General features: G+C 62.3%; 2 protein-coding genes across 2 annotated transcripts; both read right to left on the reverse strand.

Annotated features, from left to right (window-relative positions):
* Positions 1–2,794: 2,794 nt before the first annotated feature.
* On the reverse strand, positions 2,795–4,877 carry LOC121166938 (serine/threonine-protein kinase SBK2-like). Its single transcript, XM_040996282.1, has 3 exons — positions 4,622–4,877; positions 3,587–3,789; positions 2,795–3,457 (listed from the first exon to the last, which is right to left on the reverse strand). Exons 1-3 carry the CDS (start codon positions 4,875–4,877, stop codon positions 2,795–2,797), a joined length of 1,122 nt encoding a protein of 373 aa, XP_040852216.1.
* A 2,988-nt stretch (positions 4,878–7,865) lies between these two features.
* Positions 7,866–10,913, reverse strand: LOC121166937 (uncharacterized serine/threonine-protein kinase SBK3-like; the record flags this gene model as incomplete). The annotated part of the gene is given in 5 exon segments (XM_040996281.1): positions 7,866–7,871; positions 7,874–8,524; positions 10,086–10,288; positions 10,402–10,552; positions 10,869–10,913. Coding segments are annotated over 5 exon segments (1,056 nt in total), but the record flags the coding sequence as incomplete, so codon positions are not given.
* Between the last annotated feature and the right edge of the window lie 10,451 nt (positions 10,914–21,364).

Consider the following 21,364-nt stretch of genomic DNA (forward strand, 5'->3'; position numbering starts at 1 on the left):
CTGGCACCTCCCACGGGACAGCTGAGTTCTGCCACCAGCTTGCACCAGGCCCAGAACAGTAGCTGCCCAGACCTAGCAGGCTCAGCAGAAGCAGGAAGAGCCTGGCAGGTTTAGCAGCAGTCCCCCCCACAAGCCTCTGCCTGGGGCCCAGCGGAGTGGCCAGCCCCCCGCGCCTGCTGCCCGGTGCTGGGCCAACACTCCACGAACAGGCCTCGTGTTCCCACCAAGGCCGCCTCACCTAGCGGCAGGCATGGAGTGAACCCCTTGCTGCAGGCTCGGGGTGCCGCAGTACCCAGGAGCTGAGCGTTGGCTCTGCCGGCACTGGTGGGTGGTTAGAGTGGGGTCTTTTCCTGATCTGCTGGATTTGAAACAGGAGGCCGGGCCTGAGGTTTCCCCTAGGATCCCTGCCCCTCCGTTGGTAGCCAGTCCTGCTTGCTCAGGGTCGTGTGGCCAGGGGAGCTGGGCGGTGGGCTGGTGCCCACCTCTTTCTGGCTTTGTGACACTGTAGGACAAAAGTTCCCGTGGGGCCACAATGATCTTAGCGGCAAGGCGGGGAGAGCCATTGCTTCATTTGAGAGGCAGAATTAAAAACAGGAGACAGATCTTCCATCCGCTGGTCTCCTCCCCACATGGCAGCCATGCTGGAGCTGGGCTGATCTGAAGCCAGGAGCCAGCAGCTCCCTCTGGGTCTCCCACGTGGCTGACAGGGGTCCAAGCATTTGGCCAGCCTCCTCAGCTTTCCCAGGTGCATTAGCAAGGAGCTGCATGGGAAGTGAAGCAGCTGGGACTGGAGCTGGAGTTCGTATGGGATGCTTGGTGCAGCAAGCGGTGGGCTCTACCAGCTGTGCCACCACACAGGCCCCAGGGAGCTTGACTTCGAGGGTTAGGGTCTGGGAGCTTGATTGGGCGAGCAGGTGCCCATACTGAGTCCTCCGCACCCGTGCCTCCTTCCTTTGCCCCAGTCTTAGGGGCGCTGAGGGGCTGAGCGCCCTCTCACCCCCGGTCCTCCGCCGCCTGCGAGCTTCTCCCACCACAGATGACGCAGCGTCCTCCACCCAGGCTGGCTGCTTCCGCTCGCGGGTAGCTCAGGGCGCAAGGATTTCAGAGCGCACCCGCGCCAGGCCGTGTGTGAGCCCCCTGCGTGGGCGCGGGCGTCTCTCCTAGGGTGGGACAGTGGTGGGGATGCTTCAGTGTCTTCCTGTGGGCTTTCCTCTGGGTGTGGATTTTGTTTCGCCTGGGGAGCTCACTCAGGCAGGAGCCTCGGGTCTCCAGGGCAGCTTCCTATCCCATCGCACCAGCAGCACCCTACAGCGCAGTTCCAGGCAAGCTCAGGGGCTCCCTGCAGGGACACAGCCTCCATCACTCCCCCTGACCCAGCACCCATGGCACCACAGGGACCCCGCACGTAGCAGGCTTGGGTTCCAGTCCCGTCCTGCTGCTGGCGGCTCTGTGAGCAGGGGCAGGTGCTTGGCTACAGCAGCCAAGCCGTTCGAGCCTCAGGCAGGAGCCCTGCAGCCGGGGGCGCCTGAGCAGCTGGCACTGCCTCCTTAGCGCCCCTGCGGGTCAGGCTGCCCGGTTACCTCCTTGTCACCTTCCCTGGATCCTCAGCTGCCACCACCGGTTAACACCAAGCACCTCCAGCTTTTACGAGACACATTCTTGAACTAATTGCTGGAGCTGTTTCAGATCCGTGGTGTGCCCCTCTGGCTTCTCCACCAGGAAGGTCCACCAAGGAACTCACCTTCCAGGAAGCCAGTCCCCGCCCCCGCAGGCCAGACTGCCCAGGGCAGGGGCTTGTGTCCCCACTTCTCTGGATTTGGACCCAGACCCAGAGGGTCCTGCAGGGGCTCCCCGAGGTGCAGACACACACGCGGCCCTCTGCCAGGTGACACCTTGTGGTCCCAGCAGGGAGCCGGCAGCGGGTGACACAGGATCTGCCCCGCAGTGGCTGCAGCCCTGTCTTGGGCCTAGGGCCAGGCCTGGTACGGAGAGGAAGAGGGAGTGTCCACAGCGGGGTGGCTGCCAGCAGGGGCCCAGGGAGGGGAAGGTGCCGACAGGCTTCGGCACCCGCCTGACCTTTCTTGCCCCGCTAGGCGCACACACACGCCCAAAGCCTTGCAGATACATAAACACGGATCCAGTGTCCGCCTGCAGACCGCCAAGAGTCCTCCCAGCCCCTGCCCCCAGTGCACGAGCCAGTCTGTCCACTCGAGCCACAAGTGCGTGTGTGTGTATGTGTGCCTGCGTCGTGGGTTCCCAGAATCCGCCTTTGGTATCGACAATCGGCATCTCCGTGGTGCCACACAGGGTTTGGGTTGGTGAAATAAAAAGGGTTCTGGGAGCTCAGCTCTCTCCTCCCCTTTCCCACAGACAGGTGTCAGTCTCAGAGCCTTTGCGGGACCACACTGGCTTTATTCGCAGGGAGCTGGAGGGAGGGGGTGGCACCCAGCATCCCACCCAGCCGGGGAGAGGAGGCCCCGAGGGCTCTTCGCCAGGAGCTGGTGTGGCTGGCAGCCCCATCCCTGCCCCTTGCTCCAATGGTCTGCGAGTTGTACTAGTTCTTGCTGTTGGAGGGACAGACGTATAGCAGGAAGCGCCACAGGGAGGACCCCCCACCCGAGCTCCTGCAGGGGGGGCCACTGCCCCCTCCTCAGAGCCGCACGGCAAGCTTAGACGGCTGAAGGGGCTGAGCGGCCAGAAAGGGGATCCGGTGAGGGTCGGCAGGTGCAAAGCTGGAGACCCCGCCCCGGGTGCGCAGGTCCAGTGGGGCGGGACCTGCTGCTCTTCTGTCCGCTCACTCCCCACCTCGGCCCTCGGCTTCCTCCAGCTTCCCCATTTCTCGCTCCTCCACCTCGTCCACCTCGTCCACCTCCTCCGCCTCGTCCACCTCCTCCACCTCCTCCACCTCCTCCCCCTTCCGCTGCCTCCAGGGGCGCCCCAGGTAGCCCCGCACGGCGCTCACGGGACTCCTCTTCCGCGGCCGAGGGTCCAGCAGCCCCCACAGGAGGGCGTCCGCAGCAGGTGCCAGGCCGAACCAGGGCTGGGGCCTGTCCTGGGGTTGACCCGAGGCCTGCCACACCAGGAAGTCCTCGTAGAAGGGGTCGGTCTCCGCTAGGGGCTGGTCCCAGGGGAAGTAGCCGGTGAGGAGGCAGAAGACCAGGACACCCAGCGCCCAGGCATCCAGGGCGGGCTGGATGGGGAGGCCGTCGGGGAGCGGCGGCGGCGCGCACAGCTCCGGGGCTGTATAGGGAATGGGTGGCCCGGCCAGGCGCAGCATCGTGCCGCGGGGCCGCGTGTGGCCGAAGTCCGCGAGCTTGACGCGTCGCACGCCCGGGTCACACACCAGCACGTTTTCAGGCTTCAGGTCCCGGTACACGAGGCCATGCGCGTGGATGTGCTCCAGGGCTGAGGCCAGCTGCGCGGCACAGCGCTGTGCTGCGGGCTGCGTAAGACCCACCTGCAGGGAAGAGGCCCTGGGAGTCCCTCTGCCCACCCCAGGGAGGCAGGTGCGCGGAGAGGGAGAGGCCAGCGGCAGGAACTCCCCCCGCCCGATGGTGGCCAGGCGGCCACGGCATCGGTCACCCACCTTGGGCTGGATGAAGGCGATGAGGTCACCGTGTAGAACTGGCTCACTCAGGAAACTGTAGGAAGCGGCAGACTCAATGCCAATGCCGTAGGCCTCGACGATGGCCGGATGCGTGCCCAGCGCCAGGCCCACGCAGAACTCATACAGGAAGCCCCGGAGGGAGGTGGAGGACTTGGGAAGCTGCTTCAGGGCCAGGGACGTGCCTGGGGCAGGAGAGCAGAGGGACAGGGGGCCAGCTGCCATCACCCGCTCCACCCTGTCGCAGTCACTCCCTTCCCAAGCCCACCCTGAGCTGGATCCCACCCTGAGCTGGATCCCACCCTGAGCTGGATCTCATCCTGAGCTGGATCCCACCCTGAGCCGCATCCCACCCTGAGCTGGATCCCATCCTGAGCCAGATCCCACCCTGAGCCGGATCCCACCCTGAGCCGGATCCCACCCTGAGCTGGATCCCACCCTGAGCCGGATCCCACCCTGAGCCGGATCCCAGTGCAAGTGGCATGGGAGATGGCGAGTTGCTGCAGGCCAGAGCTTGGGACGTCTGACTTGAGGCAGTTGCCAGCCACGGGGGCCGGCACTCGGAAGCTGGGCCCTAGCTGAGCTCTGCTTCCTGGTGCTTCTCAATCGTCCTTGCTTCTGTGCTTGGTGTCCAGCGGCCCCTGGGTTTGCCTGTGCTAGGTGACCCCCAGATGGACTGGTGCCTCGGTCCCTGTGTTAAGTGACCCTTCTGTTATTAACAGAGGCTCCGAAGCAGCAGAGTGGAGTTGCTGGCTGCTCCACCCTGGGCTGTGACTGTCATGGCTCTACTTGGGTGGGTGTCCTTGCTCCTCAGTGTCCGGTCCATCTACAGTTACACGCCGTAGGAATGGCGGGTGGGAGAAAGCCCGGTGCACTGAGGACTACCCCCTACACCAGGCATGGTGGGGCCCAAGGCAGGGAGGTTCGGGCCGTCCCCAGGACACAGCCTGGAGGGGGCAGAGGCGACAGCCCTCCCTGGGTCATGCCCACGCCCCCAATGCACCCTGGCCCTGGTACCTTTCTGCCGATGGGTGACCAGCAGGACCCGGCCAAAGCGGCCCTGGCCTAGGACACGCACTTCCTGGTAGAGCTCGTCCAACTCCACACGGACCAGGGTCTGTGTACTCAGGGCCATCATGTCCTCCAGGGCCCGGGCCGCCTCCTGGCCCTGCTGGAGTTCTTCCATGGTGAGGCCCCCCAGGCCCTCCACAGCTCCATCTTCGGCCTCGGCAGCCCCGGCCTCCACTGCTGCTTCTGGCTGCTTGCCTGGCATCTGTGTGAAGATGGGCAGGACAGCGCTAGGGCTCAGGCTGCCAAGCCCAGGTGGAGGAGGGGCTGGACCCTGGGTGAGAGGGAGGAGGGGCTGGGCTGGACCCCTGGGTGTGAGGGAGGAGGGGCTGGGCTGGACCCCTGATCTGAAAGGGCGGGTCTAGGAGGACCCTGGTCCAAAGAGGTGGGGCTGGGGGCTCCAGCTTCTTGCCTAACTTGGTCTCCCTCCTGGCACGCGGCCGTGGGAGCTGAGAGCCTGGCTGCTGGTGCGAGATGAGGTCAGGAGACAGGTCCCAGATGTCCTCCGCCATCACACCCTGGCCACCCCGTGGCCCGAGGGTGAAAGATGAGCCAGATCGCTGGGACACCCCCCACCTTGTTTCCAAAGCAAACAGACTTGGGCCCAGGGGCAGGCAGGGGAGCGGGCTGGGTCTCCTGAGAGCAAACAGGTGCGGTCCCCCCAGGGCTGCAGGGGGAGGCAGGGCTGCGCAGGCCGCGCCTGGTCCCTGTCAGCCCACCGGCCTGTCTGACCGTCCGCCGGCCCGCCTCACGTCCATCCCTCCGAGCCCACCTTCCTCCCTCAGATCGGGGAGCCCTGCTTTCACAGCCCACCCTCCTTTCCGGCCTGGTGTCTGGACTCCAGCCTCTCCTTCAGGCCTAGGTTCCCAGCCACCCTGTCTCCTGGAGCCCTGAAAAGGCCACACACCTACATACCCCCGAATCTGTTTCCGAAACACTGAACTACTGCTCTCCGGTCGCGGGGTGCAGCCGAGCCCCCCCAGAGGACCTAAGTGGCCAGCTGGTGATTTCCAGTCCCAGGTCCTGCGGGCCTCAGGCTGTGTAACTTTGCCCTGTTCCCACCTGTGCCCAGACCTGCAGCCCTCACCTCCTCCACGGCTTGCCCGACCCTCCGGCTGCCTGCTCTGCTCAGTGCCTGGCACTTAGGGCCCTGCTAGTACAGGCCTGCCCAGGGGCAAGACCCCGCCCCTACTTGGGGGTCGTAAGGCCCCGCCCCTGGCCCCGCCCATTCTGCCCCCCACTGGGGGCAGAGCGACATCATGCGTTGGCTCTTAGAACTGAAGGTGCTAAACAAGTGCTGGGCACCCAGAACTCAGCTTCTCCCTCAGACCTTGGCCCAATCCCCAAAACCCCCTCCCTCCCTCACACCCAGGGGTCCAGCCCAGCCCCTCCTCCCTCACACCCAGGGGTCCAGCCCAGCCCCTCCTCCCTCACACCCAGGGGTCCAGCCCAGTCCCTCCTCCCTCACACCCAGGGGTCCAGCTCAGACCCTCCTCCTTCACACCCAGGGGAGTCACTAAGCTGCCTCTGGCCTGACCCTCCCAGCTGTCCACCCCCTGAGAGGTCAAACAGGAGTGTCAGTGGAGGGCATCCCTGGCACCAGATGCCAGGCTGCTGTTTGGGGGAAAGGATGAGACAAGGAGATTCCAGAGCGATGTGGTGAGAGGTGACCTCACCCTTTGCCGGAGCAGGTGGTGGAGCAACTGTGAGGCTGATGGGGGTCTGGCCCTTTGCTGTAGGGCAGCTGCACCTGCCCCTCAGGTTTATGGTGACCCAAGGTCCGCAGAAGCACCGACATGGGGAGACCCTGACTCCCCCACTGTCTCCATTACAGTGGCCTTGTGATGCTGATCCAGCCTGGGGCCCCTGAGGTGCCAGACACTTCTTTTTGTCATGGAGAAAATGTCACTAGCTGCCCCAGGGGCATGCTAGTGGGCTCCAGTCCACCCCACCCCTGTTCTGCGCACTGGGGAGTTCCATGCGGGCAGAGGCCCCGGGGTGAGGCCAGCTCTGGAGGCTGACAGGGCTCTGGCAGAGCTCCGGGACCGTGCTCAGTGCCAGGAGGGGATGCCAGGTCCACCCTGATGGTCTGAGAGGAGAGGCGGAAAAGGCAGAAACTCAGGGGGCTCTGACGTGAGCCGTGGGAGGAGAGGGCTTGTGTGACAAGCAGGAGGTGCGTGTGGGCATGTGCATGAGGTCCCAAGCCCACGCCCGACTCCCCTAACGTCGCCCGGACACGAAGGGGCGGTTGTGAGACGGACACGTCTCGGCCCCAGATTCAGGTTCTGCGCCATAGGGGATGGGAGCCGCTCAGAGCCTGAAAAGGCAGGGGTTCCTGCAGGATTCCACAACAGGCGTTTATTTAGCCTCAGCCCCAACAGCGTGGAGACACAGACTTCAAGAGATGCAGTGCCTCTTTCAGGGGGAAAATTGCACAGAGAGGGTGAGGACGACAAGTTCAGAACCCCTGGGTGTGAGGGAGGAGGGGCTGGACCCCTGGGTGTGAGGGAGGAGGGGCTGGGTTGGACCCCTGGGTGTGAGGGAGGAGGGGCTGGACCCCTGGGTGTGAGGGAGGAGGGGCTGGACCCCTGGGTGTGAGGGAGGAGGGGCTGGACCCCTGGGTGTGAGGGAGGAGGGGCTGGACCCCTGGGTGTGAGGGAGGAGGGGCTGGACCCCTGGGTGTGAGGGAGGAGAGGCTGGACCCCTGGGTGTGAGGGAGGAGGGTCTGGGCTGGACCCCTGGGTGTGAGGGAGGAGGGGCTGGACCCCTGGGTCTGAGGGAGGAGGGGCTGGGCTGGACCCCTGGGTGTGAGGGAGGAGGGGCTGGCCCCCTGGGTGTGAGGGAGGAGGGGCTGGACCCCTGGGTGTGAGGGAGGAGGGACTGGACCCCTGGGTGTGAGGGAGGAGGGGCTGGGCTGGACCCCTGGGTGTGAGGGAGGAGGGGCTGGGCTGGACCCCTGGGTGTGAAGTGGAGGGGAGGAATTTGCCTGTCCTGGCCCAGCCCTGCAGCAGGCACAGTGCAGGGTGTTCCTCTCTGTGCTCTCGGGAGCAGCTGTCTGTTGTCCAGGTGGCCGTGGCACTGGGGGAAGGGCCTTTGGCTCAGACTCTGCCACCTGTCCCTGTCACCTGGTCAGGAAGCTCCCCAACCTGTCACCATCCCTCTGCCGTCCTCCTCCTCCTCTTCCTCCTCTTCCTCCTCCTCTTTCTCCTCCTCTTCCTTGTCTGTCCATTCCTCCAAGCTGGATCCCCCCTCTCCTTCCTCTTCCTCCTCATCCTCACAGCACACAGCCCCTGGGCCGCTGACTTCCTCCCTGTCTCCGTCCAGCCCCCAGTCGTCCCCCAGGGCATCCAGGACAGCCAATGGTGGGCTCCTCGTCTCTGGATCCAGGTCCAGAAGCCCCCGGAATAGGGTTAGAGCTGGTGGCGCAAACTGGTCCCAAGGCGGTGGGGGTCGAGGAGGCCGGGGCCTGGCAGCTGCCCAGCCAACAAAGGCCTCAAACTCAGGGTCAGGGGCCAGGGCCACATCCCAGGGGAAGCAGGCGGTGGCTGTACAAAAGAGCAGCACCCCAAGGCCCCAGGAGTCCAGGGCTGGCCGCAGAGGCAGGGTGTCAGGTGGCAGTAGCAGGCAGAGCTCAGGTGGTGCAGTGGGCAGGGGCACCGTTGGGGCAGGTGTTGGGCTGCCCTCGGGCCGGGTCAGGCCCAGGTCACCCAGGGCCACACGGTTGCAGCTAGAGTCAAACACCAGCACATTGTCCGGCTTGACATCTGCGTGGACCAGCCCCCGACCATGGAGGAAGTCCAGGGCTCCGGCCAGCTGGGCTGCCACCCGCTTCACCAACAGCTCCGGGAGGCCCTGTGGGCAGGAAGGGAGCAGGGGGTCAGAGGCTCCCACTGGGATTCAGTGTCCAGACCTTTCACCTTTGGTATCCCCATAGCACCCCCTCTCAGCCTCAGCCTTCACCCTGCTTCCCAGGGACCACCAGGACCCCAATGCTAACCAGATATCTAACATTCAGCTGCATTCCACTTGCCCCACACAACTCCGTTGCCTGGACCCCAAATGCTACCCAGGGATTTCCTCTGGTGAAGCTGAAGCCCCATACCACATGTCCAGCTTGGTGGCATCTGAGCCCAGCCCCCCAGCTCAGACTCAGCACTGCTCATCAACCCCACTCACTTCATCAGCCTTCCGTGTAGTCAGTAATTGTTCCCACAGGGTTCAGCAGTGTGTGTGTCCCCTCCGCAGCCATTGCTCCAGTTCTCAGCAAATCAGTAACTTATTACTTAATATCCAACATTCATTCATTCACTTGTCCATCCATGCATCCTTCCATCCATCCACCCACCAATCCATCCTTCTGTCCATCCACCTATCCATCCATCTATCCACTCATCCATCCACCAACCCAGCCAACCATTCAGCCATCCATCCATCCATCCTTCCATCCATCCATCCATCCATCCATCCATCCATCCATCCATCCGTCCATCCTCTCATCCATCCTCTCATCCATCCATCCATCCGTCCATCCACTCTTCTACCCACCTGCCCACAGATGCATCCACCCATCGACACATCCACCCATCTGTCCACTCATCCATCCATCCACCTACTCATCCATCCATCCACCCACCCACCAATCCATCCTTCTGTCCATCCACCTATCCATCCATCTATCCACTCATCCATCCACCAACCCAGCCAACCATTCAGCCATCCATCCATCCATCCATCCATCCATCCATCCATCCATCGATCCACCCATCCCTTCATTCTTCCATTCATTCTTCCATTCATCCACCCATCCATCCATCGATCCACCCATTCCTTTCATTCTTCCGTTCATCCATCCATCCACCCAACCATCCATCCATCCATCCACCCATCCATCCATCCATCCATTCATCCTACTTTCTTTTCTTCCTTTAATCATCCTTTCTCGATCAAGCCTATCTCAAATCCAAAATCTATTCCTAAAGCACCCATGTCCCTAGCCCTCAAACTCCAGAGACCCCAGAACCTCATAGATTCACTTCTGGTCCAGTCTCTTTCTGGAAGAGAGCCCAGCTAGCTCAATCTGAGCTCATCCTCCGCTTCTCTGCCTTCCTCTCACTCCCCTCTGTGTCAGTCACCAGCCTCTGATCAAATCTAAACTCAGCCAGCCCCGGCTGGGTCCACAACCCTACTCGCCGTGGCAGCTCTACCTGCACCTCACCACGGTGCTCGCTGCCTTACCAGAGCGTCAGCACTTGCTCGGAGGTTGGGGAGTGGACACCTTGCAGGATGGGAAGGGGGGTTTGGGGAGATGCTGGGACTGGAGATAGAAGTTGAAGCGTTGGGCAGAGGCGAGCTGGGGTTAGCAGCACCTGCTTGGCCCTCCCTGTCCACCCCCACCCCTCACTCTGCACCTCACCCTCTCCTGGAGCATCCCGCTGAGGTCTCCACAGGGTGCATACTCCTGGCTGAAGGCGAAATGTTGGGGTGTCTGCAGGGGCCCGGCGAAGGTGCGCAGCAGGCCTGGGTGTGAAGAGACACAACGGCCCACGCAGAACTCCCGCAAGAAGCTTGTCCTGAGCACCATGTCCCTCCGCAGCAGCTTCAGGGCCACCAGGGGACCTGCAGGGCAGGGCAGGAACACATGGCGCAGGACAGGAGGGACCTCAGTGCCTGGGGTCTGGCATAAGCCCGGCAGCCCTCCAGGACCCCATGGTGACAGGCGGTGGACTCACCCCCGAGGCGAGGCCTTGCCAGGAGCACGCGCCCATAGCAGCCCGAGCCCAGCTTCCGGATGAGGCGGTACTGGGTGCTCAGGCTCCGCAGAGGAGTCACCCTGGTGGCCGTCAGCTCCACCAGCCTCTGTAGGGCTGTGGCGGTGTCCTCCTGCGGGAAGGGAGGGCATGAAGTTGGGGCCCCTGCAAGGGGCAGAGGCTCAGCAGGAACAAGGGTCGCTGTCCCCGGGGAGGAGGATGAGTCACGGTGAGTCACCACAGGCTCAGGCCACCTGTTTGAATGTCCTGCCAGGGGCTGGGGAGCATTGCCCACGGGCACTGGAGCCCCCAGCCACACCTGGAGCTGCGCCTCCCCCTTCTCTGGGTCCTGGGGCACACAGAGGCCTCCTTGCTGAGCCCTGAACTGCGCCCCCCAAGCTCACAGCCCCTTTCTTTCTGCCGTGTCCCTGCCCCACTCCATTGCTCACCTCTGAATCCCCGTCCTCGGGGGTCTCAGAATCCCTGAACTCCATCTTAGGGGGTCCCCTGCTACAGCTAGGGGGCCTTTGGCTGGCACCCCTTGTGTAGGTTCCTCTCAACAGCAACCAACTTCTGAGTGAGCCCCCCACAGCTCCTCTGCCAGGTGCCGCTGAGCCGAGGGCAGAAAGGGTAAGTGGGGTGGCCCCACAAGCCCTGCCCCCTGCGCAGCACCCTTGGGTGGGCGGGTGTGTGGTGCTCTGCGTACCCTTGCTCCCACAGGGCCAGGGTCTCTCTCCTGGTCCCCCTCCTGTTCCTCTCTCTTGCTGCCCGGGTCTCTGTTCTCTTCTGCCACCCCTCTGAGCAGCCCCTGGACACGGGCTGGGTCTGCCTCTCCCTGCCCTGTCTCAGGGTCCCCTGGCCCTTGCTGTCTCCCCTCTCTTGGTTCCCTTCTGCTCCCCGAGCCCCTGTCTCCGTCGTGGTGTCTCCACTCACTCCCTGAGTCTCTGCCTGCCTCTCTTTCCTCCTCTTTGTTCCGGACTCTCCCTGATCCTTTGTCCCTCCCTTGCTCTGGGCTGGGGTGTGTGTGACGGCGACAGACAGAGACATCCTGTCCCCCGCATGTCTCCCATGCCCCCTCTGACCGCTGCCCCTCCTCCCCCGTCCAAACTTAGACCAGCTTGGACTCTGGGCGCCGATCCCAGGACAGAGGGGACAAACGTGCCGTGAACCCCCAAGGGCCAGGCTCGGCTGGGAGAGACCCCTTCAGACCCACGGGGAATGAGGGCAGCCCGTACTGGGAGTTCCCATTCTCCTGTTACTGTCAGTGCCCTGTTGTAGAACACACACGCAGACCCAGACCCCAGCGTCTCTGCCCTCATATACAGGGTCCAGCCCCTCCTCCCTCACACCCAGGGGTCCAGCCCCTCCTCCCTCACACCCGGGGGGCCAGCCCCTCCTCCCTCACACCCAGGGGTCCAGCCCAGACCCTCCTCCCTCACACCCAGGGGTCCAGCCCCTCCTCCCTCACACCCAGGGGTCCAGCCCAGCCCCTCCTCCCTCACACCCAGGGGTCCAGCCCCTCCTCCCTCACACCCAGGGGGCCAGCCCCTCCTCCCTCACACCCAGGGGTCCAGCCCAGCCCCTCCTCCCTCACCCCAGGGGTCCAGCCCCCCTCCTCCCTCACACCCGGGGGTCCAGCCCCTCCTCCCTCACACCCAGGGGTCCAGCCCCTCCTCCCTCACACCCAGGGGTCCAGCCCCTCCTCCCTCACACCCAGGGGTCCAGCCCAGTCCCTCCTCCCTCACACCCAGGGGTCCAGCCCCTCCTCCCTCACACCCAGGGGTCCAGCCCCCCCTCCTCCCTCACACCCCAGGGGTCCAGCCCCTCCTCCCTCACACCCAGGGGTCCAGCCCCTGCTCCCTCACACCCAGGGGTCCAGTTCACAGAGCAGGAAACAGGCCATCCAAGCGGTGGGGCGGGACAGGAGCCAGCGTGGCACTCACGTGTGATGCCCATCGCACGTGCCCCTGCTCGGCTGCCCACAGCCCTCCTGTTAATGAGGGGAGGTGTGGACAGGTGTGGGCAGGAGCAGCAGAGGGTCTGACCACCCCATGTCCTGTGCTCCTTGGGCGACAGGAACTATTTTGAAGCGAGGGTCACCCTAAGATCCTTCTTTGTGGGATTGGGCGGGGGGATATGTGGCCTGCTATTTGCCTAATAAAAAAGTTCTGGGAAGAGCTGCATCCTGCCCTGGGGATGCCCCTATGCACTGAGAGCCCTCAGGATACCGCCCACTGCTCCCTGCACCCAGCCTGGGAAGAGTGGGCAGGGTGCCCCAGGCCCCCAGAAGCCCTCTGTGGCTGCCGAGGCTGCACTGAGAATCAGCCCCTCAGGACTGAGAAAACTTTGTGTTTAATCCTGTCCTTGTGGCCCTCAACCTGCACTCCACAACTTGAAAGCAGCTGAGAAGACGCCATAGTAAGCATTTACTTACTGCCTGTGAAGCGTCGGGTTCTGGAGACCCCAGCCCCAGCTCCCCTTCTCGACTCCCTCTTTCCCTCTCATTTATCCATCTAAGACTTTATGGAGCCCTCCCAGCCGGCCCAGGTGAGAACTGTGACAGTGCTGGCTGGGTTGCTGCTAGGGAAACTGAGGCATGAGGCAGCAGAGCCGGGGAGTCTGGCACTCCAAGCGAGCTCTGCACCCACCTGCCCTGGCTGCTCCCTGGAGACTCTCCCAGGGCCCGTGGATGAGGAGGTCAGCCACAGGAGCTGCCACCTGGGCCCCCGGGCGGGGGCAGGGACGCCGGCCAGGAGCCCTCCCCGTCCCGCCCGAGCTCACGGATGATCCCAGAGCTTTGCACCTCTCCATTTAGCAACGGCTGCCCGGGGTCACCTGGAGTGCCCTCTGCACACGTGTGGGGGTGGGGGACTGCACACGCCCTCCTCTGAGGCTGCCCTCAGCCGCCGCTGCGGCAGGCCCTCGTGCCCCTGCAGGCTGCCCAAGGCTCCCTGGGCCGTGCCGAGGTGCCCTCTTGGTCAAAAGGAGGGCAGAGCACGGTTGTTACAAACTTTGTGCTGTCTGAAGCCCGGGGTGCCTCCCGAGTGTCCTGAGCATGCTGTGTGTGGCATTCAGGAGCTGCTGCAGCAGATGAACCTTCCCAGGGCACTGACCTCGTCCACTCGCAAGGCGGAGCAAGTCAGAGATAGACAAAGAGGCGGGTCTTGCAGTTCCTCGTTCACTCGCCAGATGCCCGCGCCAGCCAGGGCTGGGCCAGGCTGGAGCCATGAGCTGCTCTGGGTCTCCCACGTGGGTGGCAGCGGCCCAAAGCCTTGGACCATCTCTGCTCCCCAGTTGTTAGCAGGCAGCTGGATGGGAAGTGGAGTAGCTGCTGTTGTAGGCGGCAGCTTGGCCGCTGTGCCGTCAGGCTGGCCCCCACACGCCTCTCTCTTCATTGCATTTTCTCATGAACTTTGTGACACCCCTTGTATGTTGTGCATGTAGTATGTGAGTGATCTTTGTAAGTGGATTTGGTGGCCGACCATGAGCTCATCAAGACCCGTTTGCGCTTCACAACCTGTGCAGCTCACGCCCGTAACCCGTCTTCCCTGCCACCACAACTCAGGTTGGAAAAAGAGAAAGAAAAAGAGAGGTTGTTACTCCAGAGACCAATGACCCGTTTTCCTCCTAAGCGGTTAAAACCCGAGAAGCTAAGGTCCTGGTTACCCAAGGGGAGGCCCGCGGGGTGGGCGGCCTCGGCCCGGGGTGCTGGCGGCCTCCTTGGCCGGCAGATCAGATCCATCAACTGCTGCGCAGTATCGCCTTGCACGCTGCTCAAGTGTCTTATAAATAGTTTCCTGTCCATGACCTTGTGTGGCCAGCTCTGTCCCCTGAGGTTCCCCACGATGCTACCTGATCCGAAGCTTGGTGCCTGCTCTGCTCAACCCCATCCTGCTGCCAGTGGTGGCCGTGGGCTTCTCACAGGCTGGGGTGCCCGCGCATGCTGCCCCGGCCCCTCCCCCAGGTGTTGGCCCTGAGCGGAACGCCTGGCTGGGACCGTAGGAAAGAGTGTGCTGTCTCTTGGTGAGGGCTTGCCAGGGTTGCCATCTGCCCGGCTTTGTGGCTTTCTCTGTTGGAGGTCACAGCCCCCGTGAGGATCTGCAGACAGCTGGAGCGCTGTGTGTTGCAGAGCGGGGGGCCCGTGCATGCCCCAAACTGAGGTGCCCAGAGGTACAGGAAAGAACCAGTCAACCCTGGTATTCACGGATTCCCCATATGCCTGCCGCCCCAAATCAGCAGTCACAGCCATGCTGAACAGCTAAGACTAGATTTTTTAAAAAAAGATTTATTTGGAAGAAATATCAGCACATTTCTTTCCTTTCCAGAGATCAAATTATTTGAAAGCGTTATGGAGGGTCAGAGAAGCCTTCCACATGCTGCTTTACCTCAAATGAAAAAGCCAGCCAGGTCTAAGCCAGGAGCTTCATTTTAGTCTCCCAGGCAGGCAGGAGCCCAAGCACCTCCTGCTGCCTCCCCAGGTGGATCAGCAGGGAGCTGGTGGGAGACAGGGCAGCCAGGACGCGCTACAGCTACAGGCCTATCCTGCTGCACTGTAATGCCAGCCCCCAAGAGGGTAGTTTTTTAAAAAGTGTTCTCACCATTAAACACAAAACGAAGCAGTTGGTGTTTTTGTGACCCTCCAGCAACCACTGCTCAGGGTGCCCAAAGCCTCGTGTCCTGCAGTGTCAGTACACACGGCTCCCTGTAAGTCACAGTAACGGGAAGGGGAGGGGAGCAAGAGCTACGGCCTGTGGGTGTCACCCCAAGGCCCTGCAGCCACTTGTCCAGGCAGAGCTCAGGCTGTCCTGGTCAGCGCCTGGGGCGGTGGCCTTGAGGGCGTGGGGGGCAGAGCTCAGGCTGGGGCGGTGGCCTTGAGGGCGTGGGGGGCAGAGCTCAGGCTGGGGCGGTGGCCTTGAGGGTATGGGGGGCAGAGCTCAGGCTGTCCCGGTCAGCTCCTGGGGCGGTGGCCTTGAGGGATGGGGGACACAAACATGAGGTTCAGGTGCCACAATGCTGGATGGACGTATTGGGACAAGGTCTTGTACGGCCCTGCTCCTTGGCTGGCCTCAGTGCCAGCCAAGCCCGTGTTCCCGGCAGCTCTGCAGAACCTAACAGGAAGTGATGCACAGAGCCAGTGGCAGAGCTGCCAGCTGTGCCAGCATCCCCTGGAGCCTGAGTTGGCGTCCAGGCTGCTCCACTTTCCCCCCAGCTCCCTGCTGGTACACCTGGAAGGAAGCTTGGGTCTCTGTCACCTGGCTTCGCCTTGGCCCTGCCCAGGAGTGAACCAGTGGAAGCAAGAGCTCTGTGTCTCCCTCCGGATGCTTTCAAATAAGCGAATCAGGTCACCCAGGATGTCTCCAGAGGTGCCGCAGCCCGCCGTGAGCTCCCTGGAGTCCCCCGGAGCACCCCAGCCAAGGGCCTGAGCTCCTCCAGGGTCTGCACCTTCCCAGCCAGCCGCGTGCGGGCGGAGGGGCCGGGCAGCGCGCTGGCCTCTCCCGGTCTTGCCTGGCCTCACCCCGGGGGCGGAAGGAGGATCACAGGGCAGCTCGAGCTTGGGCCGCCGGTGCGTAAATCCCGTGCGATTAACCATCATTACCACCCGGGTTCTCTGACCTCGGAGCCACAGCAGCCCCCCGCGCTAATCCTGGCGGCAGCCGACGCAGCGGGCGAGGCGGAGCCTATTATTAGCTCCAGGTTCGGGTTCGGAGTGGGATTTAAGCCTCCTTCAGCCTGCACCCCGCTGTGGCGTTTCCCACCTCGTGGCCTCTGCTGTCTGTGAGCCAGGACTGACTGGAAAGGCGCCCTCCTTGGGGCTCTGCAGAGGCCGAGGCGCCTGCGCGCTGCCGAGAACAGGGAAACCTAAGGGGGAGCCAGGAATTGGCTCCCAAGGTACCTCACGTAACACGTGGGGGGCGGGGGACAGAGGGGCTCCTCAAGGCAAAGCCTGTGTGTATGGGAAGGTAGGGGCAGCGCTGTCAGAGCAGAACCTGGGTGGGGGATGACTCAGACCCAAGGGGACTTAGGGGGTCCCATGACCCCACAAAGCAGCACACTGTTCTATATGCAAAGCAGTGAGCAGGTGGTTTGTGTGCAGTATGCATTAAATCTCAACGAAATGTTTCCTTTAATAAAAGGAGATTTATTTTATTAAAGATATATTTGTTTGAAAGGCAGAGTTACAGAGAGGGGGACATAGATCTCCCATCATCGGGTTCACTCCGCACAGCGCCTCAATGGAGCTGGGTCCGTCTGGAGCCAGGAGCCTGAAGCTTCTTCCGGGTCCCCCGCTTGGCTGCAGGGGACCTGGCTGCTTTCCCAGGCCACAAGCAGGGAGCCGGATGGGAAGTGGAGCCGCTGGGACATGAACCAGCGCCCGTGTGGGGTGTCAGTGCTGCAGGTAGAGGATTAGCATGCTGTGGCACGGCGCCAGCCCGTCATACTTGTTCCAATTTGGCTTTTATTTGGAATCAGAAATTCCAGGGTGTGGTGAGAAGTATGCTTCAGTGTTAGAATTCAAACCCAGCAAACAGCTCAGGCAGGGACAAGAGAAAATGCGCCCTTACCGATTCACAAATAATCCCAGCGTGCAGCCAGCACTGTGTTTTGACACTGCAATCTCTGGGCACAGATCTAAATCCCAGCAGCCACGCAGGGGCCGGAGTTGAAGCCACCCGAGCCACCTCCTCCTCTCGGAGTGCCTGCGTTATCGCCGTTTATTTTGGTGACCGTCCGCTAAACAAAGCAGGGACACGCAGCGCCAGGGGTGTCAGAGGCGCACACCGACTATTGCGAGCTCGGACTGAGCCCAGCTCTGCCAACACACCCCAAGAGCAAGCCTGGGGCTGGGAGTGCTCTGAAGGAGCTGGTCCTGTGTGGGGTGGTCAGCTTCCTTAGGGACAGGCTGGGGCTGGGGGGCGTCACTCCTGGATGCGGACACGCACACATGTGACAGAGATGGACATGTTGACGCAGACACATACGTTAGACCTCAAGGGTGACAGTGGCAGTGGATACTCAGACCAACCAGAGGTGTCTTTTACCACCAGGCTATACCTGCCTTCACTGCGTGAAACTGACAAGCACACCCAAGTTCCCCCAGTTTTAACAGCTTCCCTTTCCTCAGCAGCCCACAGAGTACCCCCATCACCAGATCTGGGACAGCCCCCACCCCAAGTGGTAGCCCTGGGGCGAGATTGTGCTGGAAGGGTGGAACTGGGAAAGGGCTGAGGTGTGAGGGGCCAGGCACCCGGGTGCCACTGGCCTGAGTGCCAGCTGCAAGAGGGGGCAGGGAGGACCACCCAGCAGACCACTCCCCCACCACACACAGCCTGTGCACGGCATGAGGCTGGGAGGGACGTGGACGTGCTGGCCGCCTCTCTGCCCGCTGGAAGGTGTACGGCTGATGGCAGGCTCCAGCATACGGTGGCCACGGGAGAGGGAATAGCACAGGCGACCAGGCTCAGCTGTCCCTGATGGGCCTCCCTGTGGCGCAGTCAGGGGTCTGGCTACTGTGTACCCCGGGAGGCTTGGGTACAGGTTTGAATGCCCACATCCCACGTGAGCACCTGGTTCGAGCCCTGCTCAGCTCTGGACTGCCCAGCTAGACGCCGGGGGCAGCAATGGTGCCTCTATCAGAGATCCGGATGGCGGTCTGGGTCTTCAGTCAGCCTGGGCTGTGGGGAGGTGGACCGGCAGGTGTTGGGAGCGCTGCCCATCTCCCCGGTACCCATCTAAGGAGTCAGTCAGTAGACAGACATCTGGGTCGTTCTAAGTAAGCTTGGCTAAGACGGGCTGCAAGGAGCCGGGGTGACGACGCACCCGGTGTCCATGCAGAGGGGTTGCTGGACTCTGTCTCCCTGAGACTGTGGGCTCTGGGGACAGGCTGCATCTCACATCCCTACCCTGGCCATCTGCTAGCCTTGGGTGGCAACCCCAGAGCCCTGTGCCTCAGTTTCCCCAACTGTAGAGCAGCAGCAGAACAGTTGATCCTTGCCTGACCGGGGCTGTGGGGCCGGAGGGTCTGGCCACAGAGGCTTCCCCCACAGGGTCAGGCCATGTCACGGCCAGCCAGACGGCAGCCAGCTGGTCACGGGACTGACTCACTGTCACCTGTGCTCTCCAGAGGATAGCTGAAGGGTGTGAATGCCGCGAGGCGCGGTGGGGACGTGCCAGAAGCTGCCTGGCACCACCTAAGCCACCAGGGCACGCAGGCGGCTGCCTGCACGGGGGGCTTCGGGGAGCAGGACCGAGAGGTTTGGTGTATTTGGGGCACAGAAGCGCTTGAAGCTCATGCTTTTCCCCCAAAACTCATGGAAGATGCAAGTTAGGAAAAAGAAGAAAGTGTGGGTTTCAAATCACCCCCTTTTTACACAATAAACTTTAAGTTCTGTTCTGCCCAAGACAAGTCATTGCAGATGGGGGTTGGGAGTGGGGCAGGCCCGGACCCAGAGCCTGGGGGACAGGGTCCTGCAAGCACACAGCCAGACACCAGTGATGGGGGAAGGTGCTCCCACATCGGGCAGGAAGGACAGCGATAGCGGGAGCTTGGCAGATCTGCTCCGAATAGTTGCAACAATTTCAGCCAATGCAAAGGCACCAAGTTACTCTGCTGATACTCTGCCAGAGTTCTTTTCCTATACTTTGTAACCAGCCTTCTGTGGGTCCAGAGGCTAGGGCTGCCTTGGAGACCCAGTGGGCCGGCCTGGGTTCTCTCTCTTGGGGCCTGAGTCCATTCCTTCCCCCAACCCCCAGCTAGGGGTTCACTATTTTCAGACTGAACCTGCCTGCATCCCATGCCATGCAACCCCCTCCACCTCAAATCCAGCCAGCTAACCATGTGGCATTGGCATTGTGCCTGTGTCAACTCTCCCACCTCACTCCATCAGGGCCCCACCAGGCAGGCCCTAGTGCCACTCTCAAGGTGGCTGGTCCCAGGAGGCCGGGTGGACAGAGAAGTAGGGATGGGGGCAGCCTTCACAGGATGTCTAGGAAGGAAGGGGCTCCTTCCCAGCGCGGTGGAAAGCTAAGCAGGAGGGAGATGAGAAGAGCTCAAAACAGATGAGGCGCCCCCACCCCCGGCTGCAGACTCAGCTGGCAGCTGCAATTCTTGGCTGTTGTTAGAAGTTGGGGGGCTCCTGCAGCCTCTCTTTCTCCCTCGCAGCAGCCCCACCTCTCCCAGGAACTTGGGTCCCTTCTCTCTGCCCTTCCTAAGAGCTCTTCTCGCTCCCAGTAGAGCGAGCTAGTGCGGGAGCGGCGATCCCCCAGGGGATGGCACGGCTGGGAGCAGGCTGGGAGGAGCGGGCAAATATTTATGGAGCGCACGGGTCGGTGCCAGGCACAGGGCGGGCGAGGCGAGATAAGGGGCCGCAGAGGCGCCGGGCCCTGGCCGCCCAGGCCGGATTCCACACGGCGCGCAGCGGGGAGGCCGGGCAGGGACAGGCGCGGGCGCGGCGGGGTGCACGTGGAGAGCCGCGGCGGCTGCAGCAGGTGGCTGGCAGCCCCTAGGAGCCAGAGAAACCCGGGGCGCTGCGCTTAAAAGCCCCTAGGGCCCGCCCCGCATCGGGGGTAGGGTGGGGTGGCGCATGATCCAGCCCTCTGGGCAGCCACTCTGCTGCCCTCTCCTCGGACCCCGCTTTGGATGGAGCACGGGTGGGCTCCAGTCTGCAGAACCCGCCCTCCTGAGGCGCAGCTTGGCCCGGCTCTCACTCTCATCCCCTCTCTCCCAGGAGCTCTCCTCCTTGGGTCTGGAAACGGAGAGAAGGGAACGAACGAGCAGGTCCTACAGGCAAAGGAGGCGGCTCCTGGCCTGGGGTCTTCTTCCCCAAGACCCTGAGTTCATCCGCCGCGATGCCGATCTGAGGACTCTGGGCCATTGCAGGTGCCAGGAGGCACCTGGCGAAGTCCTGGGGCAAGAAGGGTTCACCAGGGACCCTGCAGGCGAACGTGTCTGGAATTGGCAGATGTACAGGCTGGCCAAGCGATCCCCCAGGCATCCCATGTGGAGTGCTCCACTTGTAGTCCAGCTCCCTGCTCATGCGCCTGGGCAGGTGGGTGATGACTCAAGTCCTCCAGGGGCGTGCTCTCCACCTGGGGCACCAGGATGGAATTCCGGGATCCCAGCTATTACAGCAGATCAGGGACTGGAAGATCTCTCCCCATCTCTCTTGTCACTCTGCCTTTAAAGAAAACAATTTTTTTTTTTCTAAAGATTTATTTATTTAGGGCCCAGTGGAGTGGCCTAGCTGCTAAAGTCCTCGCCTTGAATGCACCGGGATCCCATTTGGGTGCCAGTTCTAATCCCGGCAGCTCCTCTTCCCATCCAGCTCCCTGCTTGTGGCCTGGGAAAGCAGTCGAGGACGGCCCAAAGCCTTGGGACCCTGCACCCGTGTGGGATACCCGGAAGAAGCTCCTGGCTCCTGGCTTTGGATCGGCATAGCATCGGCCGTTGCGCTCACTTGGGGAGTGAATCATCAGATGGAAGATCTTCCTCTCTGTCTCCACTCTCTGTATATCTGCCTTTCCAATAAATACATTTTTTAAAGATTTATTTATTTATAAATAAATAATTCATAATTTAATGTTTATTTATAAATTGGGAAGGCAGATATACACAAAGAAGGAGATAAAGAAAGATCTTTCTTTCACTGATCCACTTCCTAAGTGACTGCAATGGCTAAAGTTGAGCCGACGCAAAGCCAGGAGCCTCATCTGGGTCTCCCAGGCGGGTGCAGGACGCCAAGGCTTTGGGCCGTCCTCCACTGCTTTCCCAGGCCACAGGCAGGGAGCTGGATGGGAAGTGAGGATTTAGTGAGCGGGATGTGAAGGCGAGGATTTAACCACTGAGCAGGAGAGCCAGTGCGATGCCTGGGGTCTGCTCCTGCCAGGCTGGACTCCACCCCCATCCTCCCCTCCCCTCTTGGGAGGGTTTGAGGTAACAGGAGGGGCT

This window comes from Ochotona curzoniae, unplaced genomic scaffold, assembly GCF_017591425.1.
Source record: "Ochotona curzoniae isolate NIBS_2020 unplaced genomic scaffold, NIBS_Ocur_1.0 patch261, whole genome shotgun sequence".
Classification (NCBI taxonomy): Eukaryota; Metazoa; Chordata; class Mammalia; order Lagomorpha; family Ochotonidae; genus Ochotona; species Ochotona curzoniae.